This window comes from Mixophyes fleayi, chromosome 1 (genome assembly GCF_038048845.1).
Source record: "Mixophyes fleayi isolate aMixFle1 chromosome 1, aMixFle1.hap1, whole genome shotgun sequence".
In the NCBI taxonomy this organism is placed as follows: Eukaryota; Metazoa; Chordata; class Amphibia; order Anura; family Limnodynastidae; genus Mixophyes; species Mixophyes fleayi.
Window position 1 is genome coordinate 294,214,934 of NC_134402.1, and position 17,919 is coordinate 294,232,852.

At 38.8% G+C, this 17,919-nt stretch overlaps 1 protein-coding gene across 2 annotated transcripts in view; it reads right to left on the reverse strand.

The window, feature by feature from the left end:
* Positions 1-17,919, reverse strand: part of KIF27 (kinesin family member 27) — a 47,185-nt gene that overhangs the window by 20,605 nt on the left and 8,661 nt on the right. For both annotated transcript variants that reach the window (XM_075211050.1, XM_075211051.1), the window contains exons 6-10: positions 9,844-10,050; positions 9,199-9,380; positions 8,805-8,905; positions 8,567-8,722; positions 2,972-3,177 (exon numbers count right to left, since the gene is read on the reverse strand). In XM_075211050.1, coding sequence (XP_075067151.1) covers positions 2,972-3,177; positions 8,567-8,722; positions 8,805-8,905; positions 9,199-9,380; positions 9,844-10,050 — 852 coding nt within the window. The remainder of the gene's footprint in view (positions 1-2,971; positions 3,178-8,566; positions 8,723-8,804; positions 8,906-9,198; positions 9,381-9,843; positions 10,051-17,919) is intronic.

Below are 17,919 nucleotides of genomic sequence, written 5' to 3' on the forward strand. Positions count from 1 at the left end.
CCAGAAGGGTAGTAGATCTTGAAAAGCGCACCCAGAGCTGGATTAAGGCTCTGGGGGACCCAGGGCACTTTAGACAGGGGGGCCCCTAAAGTGTACTATGCCTATAATTTTAGACAAATACACAGACAATACTGTGTGCACTACTGTTAGGTGCAGGCAGCTCCCCCTTCATGAGTAGAGCAGTGTGAAGTGGGACATACCTCCCAACTGTCCCTGTAGTCGGGACAAAGTCCTGACTGAGTGGGTCAGTTCCCAAACCTAGGACTGCCCCACCAGAATCAGGACAGTTGGCAGAATGTCCTGCTCTCGCCTACCTGTTCTTCCCGCTTTCAATACTTGTTGCTGCCGCTTGGGTCCTAAGCTCAGTTGTGCTTGTCTGGATCCTGGAATTTTGGTTCCCTGTTTGGAAATAGAATAGGTACATGACATATAGAAATATCAGCAATGAGTGAACACAGTAGGCCTCCCTGCCTCTATGCAGTCCGACATTAAATCAAAACAATTCATGTTTTATTATTAGTGCCTCTTTCCTGTAACCAGCCCGACTGTAAAATAATTTATTCATCTTTAATAAAAAGACACATTTCCCCCAAACAACCCCAACATTAAATTAATAGTAATCACATTTATTAAATAAACCAATTTCCTACCATACATTAAATAACTTGCATTCACTTTTGAGAAATAGCAATCCTTTTTCCAAAACTCGGCCACACATTTAATTAATTGCGCCCAAACCACCCCAACATTAAATTAATCATCCCAACCTACATTGATAAGTCTGCACCAACCCCACTATTAAATTAAATTGCCCCACCATCACCCCACAAACAAAATAACACCCATTAATTAGCCACTACCTACCTCACACAGTACATTGCCATAAGCCCCTTGTGCCCTCACACACACACACTACACTGCCACAAGCCCCCTGTGCCCTCACACATTATACTGCCACAAGCCCCCTGCTGCCCTCACACACATTAGACTGCCACAAGCCCAGGGCCATCTTTCCGACTGGGCATGACGAGCAGGTGTCCGGGGGCCCAGCGGGAAAGGGGGCCCAACACAGCAAGACAGGACTGCTGTGAAAAAAAACAAAACTAAAAAAAACAACGTACCTTTTGCGGTCACCTGACCATTCAGATCAGGTGGCCAGGTGACGATCCGGCTCCCTCCTTGGTCCCCTCTTCCGTGCTGTGCTATATTATATATATATATATATATATATATATATATATATTGTTAAACCCCCTTGTCAACACACACACTTACCTTGCTATCTGCACCATCACTCCGTGCTGCTCAGACAGGAAGTGAAATGAACACTTCCTGTCTGAGGCCAATCAGCAACAGGCAGCCTCACGATTGGCTGCCTGTTGCTGCCACTGACCACCAATGACGTTTTTATTAAAATTTCTTTTTCACCCCCCCCCCCTCCCTCCCCCGCTTTTCAGGTTTAAAAATGGTATGAATTAGTTTTTTAGATCCGTAGATTCCTAGGAATATCTCCCAACTCGGCAACTCCGAGAATATGTTGGTGCTATATAAATAAATGATGATGATGATGAAGCTGTAAAAACACTAAAGGGTAGATGTATCTAACCTTTGAAAAAGGCAAAGTGGAGGTGTTGCCCATAGTAACCAATCAGATATTAGCTATCACTCTCTAGAATGCACTAGATGAATGATAGCTAGAATCTGATTGGTTGCTATGGGCAACACCTCCACTTTGCCTGTTAGGAAGGTTTGAAAAATCTATCTCATAAGCTAGTAAAATTGTGACCAGATAACTGTGGACTTCATATTGAAAAGTGACTTTGCATTGTTTACATCTAGTCCCAACACTGATAACATAGCATATTTACTTCAAGTTGAGATTGCAAGTGAAGTCATTTTTTTCTGTAAAAAATGTAATACAATAGTCGTGGGTTGCACTGTCACGCACAGAGATTTTAGCTGAAGGCAAGTTATATAATGAGGACTCCTAGAACAAACCTATACACAGAGAACAGGTGAGGGCTATGCAGTACATATATCCTAGAAGCACCAAAAATTAGAGGAACAGAGGACAGGAGCCTTCAAGTAAAGGGGCAGAATAAAATAATAAAGAAATAAGTAGAAGAAAATTTTTTCTAAAACATCTAAATATGCTTGCTTTAGGATGTTACCTAGCTTCACTCCGCGCTACTCAGACAGGAAGTGAAATGAACACTTCCTGTCTGAGGCCAATCAGCAACAGGCAGCCTCAAGAGTGGCTGCCTGCTGCTGCCACTGACCACCAATGACGTTTTTATTATCTTTCTTTTTCACGCCCCCCCCCCCCCGCGCGCGCAGCAGCTTCCTTGGCGGCGGGGGGCCCTCAGAGAGAGGGGGGCCCGGGGCACGTGCCCCCTGTGCCCCCCCCCCCCCCCCTTAATCCAATCCGGCTATGAGCGCACCACTGGCATGTATACTTCAGAAATAAATTCTCACTTCTCTGTATCTTCAGATGGAAACGGATAAACTATTTGGAACTTCTGAGGAACTTGAAATTGTTTATCAGGTTTAGACCATTTATCGGGGTTGCCATTTAACCTTTCCTAACTCTCTTTCTGTAAAACTCCGATTGCCCTAGTGTCCTAGATTGTATGAGCTAAAGTCTTCTGAATGAACAATGTATAAATGTTGCCTAAATATCTAGACACATTCTTCATTGAGGTACAATTTGAGGATGGCAGGTCCACTTAATGTTGGTTAAATGTAGTACAACAAACATGTATAACATATCTTTCTGAAAGAAGTGTATTGATTCTGCATAATAGCATATTTGTTAGGTCAATGCTGAAAGATTGTAGCAAAATGTATATAGCAACATGTATATAGCGTTTGAATAGTCAGATAGAAAGTAGCAATGCATCAGAGAATTGAGCTAGTTAATATTTGCCTAATCACATATCTGCAGTTTATACTAAATTATACTTTTCCATACCTGCATTTTTAATTTCGCTGCTTCCACTTTCTTGTGGAAATCTTTCTGTAATTTTGCTTTCTGAGTCAGATCCCTCAGTTCTTTATTTTCCAGCTCCTGTAGCTGTTTCTGTGCTTCAGTTAGTTCAGCTTTTGCCTGCTCCGCATCTTGTTCTAGCTGGGTTATCTTCTGCAAATACTGCTTGTTCATTGATTGAGCATCATTACCTTAAACCACAAATATCACAATCACTGTTTACAGTTGAGCAAATACTGTTTTGATAATTATAATCCTGCACATTGTTAATAGATCAATTAAAACTACATAAATGTGTGAAAGGCAGGTGGAAATTGTGTGGGGGAAAAAAAAAGAGGTTACCAACATAAACCTCATAGTTTTGGTTGCATGGTACAGTTTTTAGGGTATAATAGATGTCACCTATCCACCATATAATGGTCTCCTGTCACATTTTTACATGGTCTTCAATGGATTTTAGGAGATGTGGAATAAATGACTCATGTTTTAGTAACCATAACATCTGAACAGAAATCAAAAGCTGCATGCTTGGCATGTGCATTTAAATGTCATTGCTTTAAGTGACCATTTTTTATATTCATTCCAGTAAACATAAAATAATTGAAGGCATCTTGAACGTCTTTGATCTGAGTGCATTCAGGTGATCATCTGGATGGAAAAGTTCACTTATCTATAAGCATAGCTTCAATTACATTTTTATCAGTTTAAGAGTTTTATTAGCTCAAAGGTTTTAGAAAGGAAAGAACCACTTGAGAGATTGTTGAACTTCCACTCAAGTGCATGTAAACCTTAAACGATTGACGTGCAAGCTCTAGAGAGATGGAACAGTTCAAAACAATTCTTACTATTTCCACTTTAAATGACACATCACTGACGTAGATGAACTTTTATATAGAATAACAAATACCCTTTTGGCTATTATAATGGCAGATGATTTTAAACAAGGTATATAACTATGAATACTCTAATAAGTTAACTAACTCTTAGGACACCAAAGTATTTTTGGAGCAAATATGAAGAGGAAAAGAATAGCCACTGCACGGGATCTGCAACCCCGTAGATTCAACAATATAGACAAAAACAAAGCGCAGTGGACTAACAGATCCTCCACAGAACTGGAAGTGCAATGTGAGTTAATTAAAACAGATTTATTAAAACAATATCATCAATATTTAAAACATGGATATTTCAATGTGTATACAAACACAGGCAGGTCTCTATTCATAGGGAGTATCAAGTAATAAGTGCACCTATATTGATCAATTCTCATCTGATAGTTCTCATTCCCTTTAGACCATACTTGTTAGAAGCTCATATGATTGGTTACCAGGTATTCAATACAATGGATACCAAATTATATATATGCCCGGGACGGGGAGAGTTTTTCTACCTTATCAATAGGTCTGTATAATAGAACAGTTCGTATAACCACGATCAACGGGTCCACCAGCTTGAATGTCACTTTTGGACATTGACACGTGTATATATATTAGCGGACGATTTGGGATCGTGTAGTTGTTTCACAATCAGGGGAAAAAACTTCCTTCTTATATGTAGAAAAGCAATGGTTCATATCATCATATAAAAAGCCCGTCATAGGGTGCTAGCTTACCCACACTAGACGTCTCTGCGAGGCCATCCGCTCTGAAACCTTTCGTCTCCCGCAGGCACGCTCTGAGTGCCGATGATAAATTTCCTCCGGAGACTAGGTGGCATAGGCTTAGTTCCTATCCGAAGCCGTGGGCTGTAGATTCTTGTTTGGCCAGTGGGCGGCCGATGGTATATTCAGAATATATCCTCCGCTGAAATGTATCAGATCTCCCGTCTTTAGGGTTGAAAACTTGTAAAGATAATCTCCCCGTGTAGTCCCGGTTAGAAATTCCTGAGCTTCAAGTAGTCACATACACTTGAATAATTCCAAATAGTGAGGACACCCGCCTTACGCATTTCGTTGTTAACAACAACTTCCTCAAAGATAGTGTCTCTCATGTTACTCACATCTTATATACATATCTAATGAATTCAATCATATTCACCTGACCATGGTCAGGATTTCATCACTCACATTGCAAACACCAGTTCGTTGGATAGAAAAAATGACACTGAATCACAGTGCATAATCCTATACAACTATATACCAAATACCAAGTACCGCATCAATAGAGAAATTTAGTAACAAACCACATTGGATCAAAAAGGACCTTGTTTTTCTGTGTATATATATATATATATATATATATATATATATATATATATATATATATACTTATAAAAACACATCCATTTATATGGCTCTATATATCTCAGATATATTGGTAGCTAGTCTTGGCATAACAGACCTCCGCTTTTTTCAAGCTCCATTCATCGTTACGGAAAAAAACATTTAACTATTAACCCTATATGAGCCAGACAACCCTTATGGACACTGAGCCATATGAGCAATAGTACCGATATTAGTAGTAGAGATCATAGACTTACTGGTCTTATCAGGACCCTAGTTATATCATAATTTTAGATAGAGATTATTATTAGACAGTAGGTATATGCACACAAACGGTGTAGTCTTAAACCCAATAGTTTCTTTAAACCTTTGGTAGGGTATATACCCATATCTTATAAATCGATCAATAAACTAAGAAGAATTTTATATTAAAAATATACATTTCTGTATTCTGATATTTGCCTCTCGTTATCTTAACCAATCATACCTTTCTCCCATATGTATTTGTTAGAATCCTTCCTGAGACACATAATCCCACATAGGCTCTAAAAATACATATAGATAGAAAGAAGTATAAAGAATTATAAAGGATATACTTTCTTAATACATTGTCTCCAATGGGTCTAAACGAATCAATTGAACTAAATCAGATAGTATAGAGACGATTTTAAGTTCAAAAGACCATTATGGCCTATGTGTTGCTTCCAAGAGATGTATAGATAGCCTTGGTTTATACAATCTAATAATACAGATAGAAGGTTGACTGCGAATATGTTCTATAGCGAATCTTTTCAGATGTTTGAAATGTGGGTACATATATATATAATAATCCTTTATAATTCTTTATACTTCTTTCTATCTATATGTATTTTTAGAGCCTATGTGGGATTATGTGTCTCAGGAAGGATTCTAACAAATACATATGGGAGAAAGGTATGATTGGTTAAGATAACGAGAGGCAAATATCAGAATACAGAAATGTATATTTTTAATATAAAATTCTTCTTAGTTTATTGATCGATTTATAAGATATGGGTATATACCCTACCAAAGGTTTAAAGAAACTATTGGGTTTAAGACTACACCGTTTGTGTGCATATACCTACTGTCTAATAATAATCTCTATCTAAAATTATGATATAACGAGGGTCCTGATAAGACCAGTAAGTCTATGATCTCTACTACTAATATCGGTACTATTGCTCATATGGCTCAGTGTCCATAAGGGTTGTCTGGCTCATATATGGTTAATAGTTAAATGTTTTTTTCCGTAACGATGAATGGAGCTTGAAAAAAGCGGAGGTCTGTTATGCCAAGACTAGCTACCAATATATCTGAGATATATAGAGCCATATAAATGGATGTGTTTTTAAAAGTATAAATATATATATATATATATATATATATATATATATATATATATATATATATATATATATATATATATATATATATATATACATACACATACATACACACACAGAAAAATAAGGTCCTTTTTGATCCAATGTGGTTTGTTACTAAATTTCTCTATTGATGCGGTACTTGGTATTTGGTATATAGTTGTATAGGATTATGCACTGTGATTCAGTGTCATTTTTTCTATCCAACGAACTGGTGTTTGCAATGTGAGTGATGAAATCCTGACCATGGTCAGGTGAATATGATTGAATTCATTAGATATGTATATAAGATGTGAGTAACATGAGAGACACTATCTTTGAGGAAGTTGTTGTCAACAACGAAACGCGTAAGGCGGGTGTCCTCACTATTTGGAATTATTCAAGTGTATGTGACTACTTGAAGCTCAGGAATTTCTAACCGGGACTACACGGGAAGATTATCTTTACAAGTTTTCAACCCTAAAGACGGGAGATCTGATACATTTCAGCGGAGGATATATTCTGAATATACCATCGGCCGCCCACTGGCCAAACAAGAATCTACAGCCCACGGCTCCGGATAGGAACTAAGCCTATGCCACCTAGTCTTCGGAGGAAATTTATCATCGGCACTCAGAGCGTGCCTGCGGGAGACGAAAGGTTTCAGAGCGGGTGGCCTCGCAGAGACGTTTAGTGTGGGTAAGCTAGCACCCTATGACGGGCTTTTTATATCATGATATGAACCTTTGCTTTTCTACATATAAGAAGGAAGTTTTTTCCCCTGATTGTGAAACAACTACACGATCCCAAATCGTCCGCTAATATATATACATGTGTCAGTGTCCAAACGTGACATTCAAGCTGGTGGACCCGTTGATCATGGTTATACGAACTGTTCTATTATACAGACCTATTGATAAGGTGGAAAAACTCTCCCCGTCCCGGGCATATATATAATTTGGTATCCATTGTATTGAATACCTGGTAACCAATCATATGAGCTTCTAACAAGTATGGTCTTAAGGGAATGAGAACTATCAGATGAGAATTGATCAATATAGGTGCACCTATTACTTGATACTCCCTATGAATAGAGACCTGCCTGTGTTTGTATACACATTGAAATATCCATGTTTTAAATATTGATGATATTGTTTTAATAAATCTGTTTTAATTAACTCACATTGCACTTCCAGTTCTGTGGAGGATCTGTTAGTCCACTGTGCTTTGTTTTTAACTAACTCTTAGGGACAGATTCAATTGTAAAAAAAAAATAAAAAATCACAGGACAGTATTGTCCTGGAATGGCTGCGAGACACTACGCTGCAATTTTTTTAAGTTAAATATCTGCTCACTTTTGCTCGCAGCCCATAGAGACGCAAGCAAAAGCGAGCGTTACTTTATACCATATAAACGGTAAAAATGGACAGCTGCGATGTTACTCGGCTAATTGAATCTGCCCCAATAGTAAAGTGAAAAGTTATCCCTTCATAATGAATGCTTAAGGATATCACCAATTAAACCATCGCTACTTTCCTGTGACAATGATATATTTTCTAGGACAAGGGCTCATGCAGACGAAGATCATGCATCCCAGAAGATCAAGATCAAGATCAAGCTCCCAGAACTGCGCAGTTTTGGCCTATCTTCCATCATGTTATAATCTGTTAGCAGATGGAAAATGAACAAAAACTGCTTAGCCCTGTACCCACACACGTTTGCTTTAATGGGACACAGGACTAATAATGATACTTGTCTACATAAGCCCTAAATGTTATTTTTGTATCAGCTATGTGTGCCACTTATTAGGTAGCTTCAAAGTAGTTATATTCACTTCTACTGAAGAGAAAAATAGTAGCTCCACAGAGAGGTTATACCTATTCTTGTTAGCTACAAAGTAACTAAGATGGATAGACCATTATAGTTCATATCATAACCCAATTTCAATCTTATGCCTAAACATGAACGAACACTTACTTGTTTTCACAAGTTCATTAATAAGCTCCTCTTTCATTTTGATATTTATTGTCAGCTCTCTCATCTTCTGTTTTGCCTGAGCAAACTGAAGTTCACTGTTTTTTAGTTTCTTCAGATTATCAATTTGAATTTCTCTAATTGATTCCATGGTGGTTCCTGCAACAAGAAGAGCAATGAGGGGCAAATGACAACCATAGTGCATGTAATTCATTATGGATTTTGATTTGTAACATATTACCAGTCAGATTCTCATTGTTTGAGGAAGATTGTTTTGCGCCAATATTAAAATCTCCAGTTTCTGGTCCAAGCCTATGGGTCCATGTCCGATTGATGGAACGCCTACAGTAAAAATAACACACAAGTTACTCAAATAAAGCTTGGCAAATATCACCATAAAACACCTGGCAATCTGGGTGACTATACCCTACAAGGAATTAATGGCCAGCTATGATTTGTATAGTCTATAGAATTAGTGCATAAAAAATGCAATGTATGCTCAATCTAACACAATTTCAAGGCATTCTGGTGTTATCTAACCTAGACAAGTTGTAAATAAATTAAAAAATAAATCAATCATATTGTATGCAGAATTGCTTCATAATTACATTTGTGTGCATAAGACTATACATCACCTAAATGGAGATTTCTTCCTATTGCTTTTGTCTGTCTTCTCTACCTCCTCATCACTGTGGTCTGAAAACTTTTCATGCAAAACTTCATCTTGCTCTTCTATTAAATCCAACAGCATCTGACTGCGAGTTCGAAACCCTGCCACCACTCGGTCCAATGAGTAGGAAGGAGGACTGGTGCGCACCTATGGAGGAAAAAAAAAAGGTGCCTAAGTTACTTTTGGTCCAGTGTTCAGTATTGTTGCAATTATTACGCTACCTTTTTAGACTTTCTAATAATAAATATTATCTACAGCTTTTAACAAACATTAAAATATGGTGTAGTAATTGTATTACACTGTTATATTCTACCAGCAGAAAACTAACTCACGGCTAGAAAGATTATCATGGAACATCAAACAACATAAGGAAATTACAATTTGATGGTCATTGTTAGCACAAAGAATTGAAGGCTCCATCATGTACCCTAATCTATGCATTTTCTTCTTTGGTTTGTAGGACCAGATCTTTGCTGCAATACCGTATGTTCACAGTAAAACGTAATAGCAAACTGACCCAGGATAAAATCCACAGCACAAATAACAGCACATAAATGAGAGACTGAAGTAGCCTACAGTAATGTCTGTATGAAACTGGAGTTTGTCTTACCTTCCTTGGTTCGGATACGCTAGTGGACGACTCCCTGAAGCTTGAAAACAGCATCTCAGATTGGTGACCCAGTGGTACACTGTAAGGCCGCTTAGATTCAAATGCATGCTCTTTCGCATCCCCTTGTGAAGACTGGTTTTGTGATAATTCCTCCATCTTATATTTCAGTTCATCAATAAGGATTTGTTGCTCCACAAGTTTTTCAGTCTAGTATTACACAATTTATCAATTTCACTTAGTATGATAATCGAGCATCAGTGAAGAAATTTGCAATGGAGATTACACAGATTAAATAAATCTGTAATTCTGTAATTAGCTTTATGTATTTAAAATAAAATTAAAGAGGCAGCCAGAAGCACATGTGACAGAAACCGAGAAACTACTCCTAAGTATAAAGGGCAGGGAAAAGCTTTGGCTCCAGCTACAAAACGCAGGAAATTAAAACTGCAAGGTACTGTTTACAAGAAGCATTGTTTTTTTTATGGCTTATTAGAAACACAAAAGGGCCACATTTACAAAGCACACTTTATGTGCAGAACAAAACACCTTGACGGTCTGCCTGGCGCTCAGAAAATGAACGCCTACTAAGCAGAAGGTGCTTTGAAAGGCGAAACATTCTCCACAGTGTAATGTCCAAGTGCAAACTTCCACCATTATTGCGTGTGTGAAGTTTATTATTACATTGCTCATAGTGCACATAGAATTGCAGCTAAAATACAATATGGAGTTGTAGAATGAGTCCTGTTAAAAGCATATGAAGAGACCTGGAGACTGCCAGCTCCAAGCTGGTGCAAAATTCAAGTCCTTTTCTAAAGTGGAGAAGGCTATGGACCCCTTCCTGAAGTCCCAATCTAAAGCAGCTAAACTGTCCTACAGGAGGATTATCCCAGCCTACAATCTACTGTCTCTGACCAGTCCACTTCGTAACAAACCTCGCTGAAAAAGCATAGATCCACAAAACCTGCTAAACCAGTGGACATTGCCGCAGTCCTTGGCCCTTTGCTGGACGAAAAAGTGTCAGGTATCAAGAAGGTATTCAGCCCTTCAACAGCTCAATAATCATGCTTATAACCTTGAAGAAGCTAAACAGAGAATTTCAACTGTTGAATACTTTGTGCTGCTAAAGGTACAATAGCCTCACAATCCAAGCTGCTTAAATCCTTTGCTGAAAAAGTAGACGACTTCGAAAACCGCAGTAGGCATAATAATTTATGAATTGTGGGCATTCCCAAAACAGTCAAGGTCAACGAACTGATCTCCCTCCTCATCACCTGCCTGATGGATATCAAAAACGGTGAGGGCACACCGAATTGACCCTAACAGATGACAGTGCACTAACCTCCCCAGACCGTCATCATGCGAATCCTAAATTATGCTGATAAAACCAAACTACTAAACTGCTATAGGAGAACCACTGACCTTACCTATCAGGGTGACCGGCTGTTGATTTTCCAGGACTTTTCCAATATTGTCACCACTAAACGCAATGAGTTTAGTCCCATCTGCAAACATCTTTTTGAAAACAATGTCAGGTTTTCCCTCCTTCACCCGGCTAAACCATGAATTGTTCAAGATGGCAAGATCTCTATTTTCGATGACCTAGAGGAGGCCAAGATGTTTACCGACCAGTTGGGTGACTGACCCATGACATCCTAATGACTCTTTACTTTCATTAACCTTTTTATCTGAGAGGGGAATGCCACTAATCCCTCCGTTCCACGTTACCCCCAAATACAGTCGTCCAAATGGCGGGCGCCAATGTATCTGTTCTGACTGTTAGCATTTTGTTCTTCATTTACTTTCAATTTGCTCACCCGATACAGCAGCCAACCATTTGTTTGAGGCACCTTCGCTCCACTTGCTGGGATGGAATGAAGTCCTATCGTGATGATCCCACGGAGATAAATTCCATGTTAAAAACTGGAGTTGGATAATTCTACTAATTTAGCTATATAAAAACAAGTTCTTCGATGTTGGAGGTACGCTCAGTTTTTTTAATGTTATCTCCTGGAATGTTGAGGGCCTCAACCATCCCGTCAAAAGGAAGAAAATAACCTCCAACTTTAAACGACTTAACCCACATATTGTATTCGTACAAGAAACACACTGGACATTGTACTATAAATCTACTGAGTGTGACCCCTGGATAGGACGTTGTATCTTGGCCCCCTATATCAATAAACAACGAGGAACTGTGATTCTCTTTAATAAGTCATTAACTTACTCAAGCAATTCCTTGACCTACAAGGCAGATTTAGCATACTGGATGTATCCATCGATGATGCCAAATATACATTGCTTAACTTATTTGCTCCCAACCAACCTAAATATTTTCTTTCACAGGTATTCTTCATAAGATTCTAGAATGGAGAGGACACAACCCCATTATTGGTGGCAATTTTAATTTGCTCAGCAACCCACCCATGGACAAATCAGATGTCAGTAACTCTAGACACATCCCCACACCTAACAACATTTCTCTCCTTACAACACACTTAGATTTGGTAGACCCCTGGCACAGTCACAACCCCCTCCAGAGGGACTACACTTTTTATGCTCATCCACAAGGAAACCCATTCCTGTATAGATTACCTTCCAAACATCTATTCTACAAAATACAGACTACCTCTATCAAGGATAAAATAATATCTGATCACACCCCAATACTCATTATTAAAATTGGACATGCCTAAATACTACTCAAAAAATTGTCGATTCCCAGGTTACTTATATATCAGTCTGAAATCTTTAATCACTTCCTTCAAAACACTATGTCAATGACAACATTGACCATGTAGATGATTCCATTCTGTTTTGGGAGAGCTCAAAAGCTGTCCATAGGGGACACATTATCTCTCTCGTTCCCAGCAAAAACAAAGAATTCATGGGCAAGCTCTCTGAACTTAGCACTGCCCTCACAGCAGCGTATCAATTATACAAACCACACGATTCTGTGAACAAGACCAATTATTTACAGGCCAAACAAATACATGACACCTTCCTCACCGAGAAGGCACAACATCAATGCGATTATAAAAAAACAAAATTTCACAGGTAGGGAAACTCCTGGCCAACTTGGTAAAAGGCTCACGATCCAAAACCTGGGTAACACTTTTGAAACAAAATGATAAATCAATATGGTACACGGCAGAACCAGATAACATGGAAAGGCATCAGTTTCTTGCAAACTCCTGCTTTGCCCAAGCTCCAACCTGAGAAGAGGTCAATCTTGGAGGACTCCATCACCGAAGCCAAGGTAGCATATACTATAGCTTCCCTAGCTAATGGTAAAACACCTGGCCCAAATGGTTTTGGACCCGTATATTATAAACTTTTGAAAAACCACTTCACTCTAATACTAAACTCACTGGTTTAACCATATGCTTACCACTGGAACTACCCTGTGTAATTTCAATAACGCTAGGATTATTGTCCTACCCAAAATGGGAAAAGACCCAACGCTTGCATCCTCTTATGGGTCAATCTCTCTTTTTAATCAAGATTTTAATATTCTCACCAATGTAACGGCAACATGATTGCAACACGCTATGCCCTATAGGATTTGACCAGCCCAATTGGGGTTTGTCAATCACGGACAGTCGGTGATGGGGATAACAGCTGCCATAGCTGCTATAAATGCCACACATTTGTCCAAAGTCCAGAATAACATTATCATTAATATAGATGCCGAAAAAAGGCATTTGATAAAATTGAATGGCCTCACATCGCTCGACTGCTGAAATTTCAGCATTTTGGACCTGTTTTTAGAAATTTTGTACGTACTAATTACACTAACCCTTCCGCACACGTGACAGTTAGCTATCTCAATTTTAACACCTTCCCTTTATACAGAGGTACTAGACAAGGCTGCCCTCTTTCCCCATTCTTCTTTAACCTATCCTTAGATCCCTTTAATAAACATCTCCTTTCCAAAAGCGCTATCCATGTTATCAAGGTTGGAAGAAGGGAGGTAAAAATCACAGACTTTGAGGATGATCTCCTCTTTTTCACTTCTAATCCCTGCCAGTCGATTCCGCTATTAATAAACACGATTGACAGATTCACCTCATTTGCCGGATTTTCCATAAATTATGAAAAATCTGAAGCCTTAGCGATGCATAGCCTTGCAATGTGAGGCTGGCATACTTCCTTCCCATTTCGTTGGGTCCAAAAGCAGCTTACCTATTTGGGGGATCAACCTCCCTTCACATGATGATCACATGCTTATAATGTTAGACATGTTATCAGTAAGATTCAACGGGAACTAAATGACTGGCAGGACCTTAATGTCAACTTCCTTGGGAGATGCAATTTGATTAAAATGTCCAGCTTTCATAAACTCTTATATGTCATGCAGATGACTCCTCTTTTGCTTACAAAATCAGATCTTCGCAGTCTGAACAAAAGCATAAGGGAATTTATTTGGTCTAAGAAGAAGGGCAGGATAGGCATGTTCAAGATGCAGAAATCACCTCAGAAGGGTTGGATATATCCTGCCCAACCTTCAGTATTATAATTTAGCTTGCCAGCTTCACTTTGCGGTGGATTGGATCAGGGGCAAAAGTACATCCACTGATATTCACATTGATTCCCAATTCTGCACCTCTCTCCTCCTGAGTTTTACCCTCCACACTCTATTGCATAAATTAAAAGAGCTTAAGTTTGATAATATTCTCATCAATGCCACCTGTCAACTTTGGAAGATAGCTATAAAAGCCCACAAACTTCTCCACACCCACTCCCTGAATCTTCCTTTCTTCGGCAACCCAGACTTTCAGGATGGCCAGATGACCCTGCCATTTACCAGGTGGGCCCAGCAGGGTCTTCTCTTTGTAAAAGACCTTCTCGATTCTTCTAAACATCCCCTTACTCACCTACAGGCTTTGGAAAAGTTTAACTTTCTCTCCCATCCCCGATATGCATATATATGCAAGCTGCACACCATCTCAGGGCTACCCTTCAACTTCTACTACAAAACGATCTCACCAACCTCTTAGACTCTCTTATTTTAAATGACTCCATTCTATCTCTAGTACTTATATGCAGCCATCAAACCTAAAATTATCCCGGAAGATGAGATATCGGGAATTCAAAACTGATCCCCACACTTCCCTACCCTAACAAAATCAGATATGATTTTGAGCGTAAGTTGGAAGGTGTGAAGTATATCAGCTAGCAGCTACCAAGACATGACTTACAAGATCTTATACCAAGGCTACATATCCCCTCGGCGCCAGTAAAGGATTGGACTATCCTCGTATAGTCTCTGTCCAAAATGTATGACGCCTGATTTGTATCACGGTTTGTGGCAATGACAGCATATACAAACATTCTGGAACACATTGACTGCCTATTGCAATAGTGTACTTTGCATTCTTTTCACCAGTTCCCCTAATGGGCCATACTGAGCTATTTGGCAAACCAACCCAGTATCCCAAGACTTGATAGAAAACTTTTGATGATCTTGGCTACTGCAGGCCACAGCCTCCAACAGTGGATTCACACTACCCCACCGTCCTTAGAAATGGTTACTTCCAGACTCTTTCTTATATTTCAAATGGACTGATTAGAAACAATACACAATAAGAAACTCCTAACACCAACCATCTTCCAATGTGGGTAGAAATGTATACATACCCTCCAATCGCATACGAAGTTTACAATAAAAAAATGCTTTCAACACACCTCTTGGTACTCTTATCAAATTTTGGCAGATCACACCTCTATCGTTATCGAAGATCTTTCCCTCATCATTGTCTGCTATTTTTAGCTTCCTTCTCTCTTCAGACATTGCACCTCCAACTCCATGGATGGATCGTTGATCGTCAGGTTTGGGTGAGCACTAGTTCTAGTGTCAGTGTTCGTTTTAGTCTTAGTTTATCATTTTAGAATTAGGTTCAGGTTGAAGTTATAATTATAGGTTTAGTCTGGTTTTTCTTCATGTGTTCCAGTCTTTGCGTTGGACTGTTTCCTTATATGCGCACTGCCTTACTATATAAATGAAAATTTGAATAGTTGTTGATATTTTGGGACCCTTTTTAACTATGTGTTCTTGCTGGTCTATAGCATGCCCAGTATGTCCCTCGGCAACTGGAAAACATTCTGTTTCTTGATATGATTGTTTCTATTTTATGTTTTGTTTTTTTGTACTATGCACAAAGTTTTCCTTTCTTGTATCTTTCAATGCCAGAATAAAAATATTTTGGGGGAAAAAAAAGAAAAGAAAAACAAACCTATATTAACTGTTTTCTTGGTCTTCCTATTTTTTCCAATAAGCTGTTTATATTAACATCAAACAAAGTAAAAAAATTGTGAAAGAGAAAAAGGTGCACTTCCTTAAATTAATGAAATGACAAGTGAATAAAATCATTTGAGACGGCAGCGCACCTTTTTCTCTTTCGCTATTTTCTAGTTTGTTTTTCTGGGAGTTGACCACTTCCTCCAGGTGCTGCAGGCTTTATAAGATGGAGGTTCAGGGGAAGGTTTTAAATGTGACACCCTGAATATAAAATTGTATCACTAGCTTACGGACTCACCTACAGAAAATGCCTTGACTCGGGCAGGTGAGCTTAAACCCAATATAGCTATATTGTGCACACAATTCTTCTTTAGGTATATGCTGACACATAGTGATTTTTATATATTGTTTGTTTCTAAACGTCGGACGACATTTTTCTTTTATTGAACAAAATGCCTCCCGTGAGCAGCGACTTTGCCAATAAATATTGCAGGTCTACAATTTTTCATACCACGAACATAAAAAACTCAATATGTAGATATAGTCAAGTCCATTGTATGGTGTTTGCTTTCCCATTAATTCAATACTATTAAATATTTCTGTATAACTTCAGCATATAAGCAAGAACACATATTGGCAGGTTGGAGAAAAAAATAATTAATTTCATATATTGTGATGAAAACATGCTTATGAAAAGAGGTTTGAGGAGCTGTGCAATTAAACATGGAAGAGTTTGTTTTAGTGGTAAAGAAGTGTCCATGGTGGTATATAATGGATGTCTTTTTAAATGCAAAATCTGTTTCTGGTGTCAAGCTAAAGCTTCAGGGCACTAAGAGGTAAATTTACTGAGCAGTGGTTCCGCTGATTCCTGGCGATTTGAATTAGTTTTTTTAAAACGGTACTTTTATTAAAGACAAAGCCGGGTTTTGTCTTTACTAAAACTGCAATTTGAAGAAATTAATTCAAAGTGCCGGGAATCGGCGGTTCTACGGAATGAGAGCTTCCTGTCCTTAGGACAGGTTCCTGTTAGCACTCTCTGTCCCTAGTGGTATCAGCCCTATGCAAGGAGTACCACCTGACCTTTATAAACCCTGGACAAGCCAGAGAAGCGGCTGAAACAGATCCCTCTATGCTCTTGGGCGTACTGTAGTGCATAAATGCCATCATCTTGTAAACCGGCACTGAGAACCAAAGAACTCTCCCACCCTCCCAGGGACTGTACCCAACCAAATGTGGTACCGGAGAGAGGTGTGTAGCTGGCACCAAACCTACCCCTTGTGAATGAATATATAAGAATAAATAAATAAAACTAAATAAAAAAAAACAAAAAACTTCCTAATATGGCTGCTGTAGGAAGCTCATAAAAACACAGGACACTTACAACTGGAAAGGAGCTTCGGACTGTAAAATGTTTAACCCCTGTTTATTTCCGGTGTGCCCAGCTCCATCTCCATGGTAGCAGTGCTCCTGGGGAATGTGGTGATTTACCGTATAAAACTGGAGGCATAGGAGCTCTACATTTACGCAGAGCAAAGAATGCAACGCCCTACTGCTTTTTTTTATTTACGCCAAGCAAATTTCAAGGTGCAGGCTCCCTGCTTTTTGCAAACACCCTTATTAAGTCAATCGATGCCTTTATATTAGTGCAAAACCGCAAAGGTCTTTGTAAGAGGTCCTTATCTACCCATTTCAGATTATTTAAATAATCATTTCCCGCAAAATAAAATCTTGTTTACCCCTTTAGACACTAATACACAATTAAAAAATATCCCTGATCTGCCAAACTCCGCTCATGGTGCAGACTTTTGCATACCTGCCAACACTGTCGTTTTACCCAA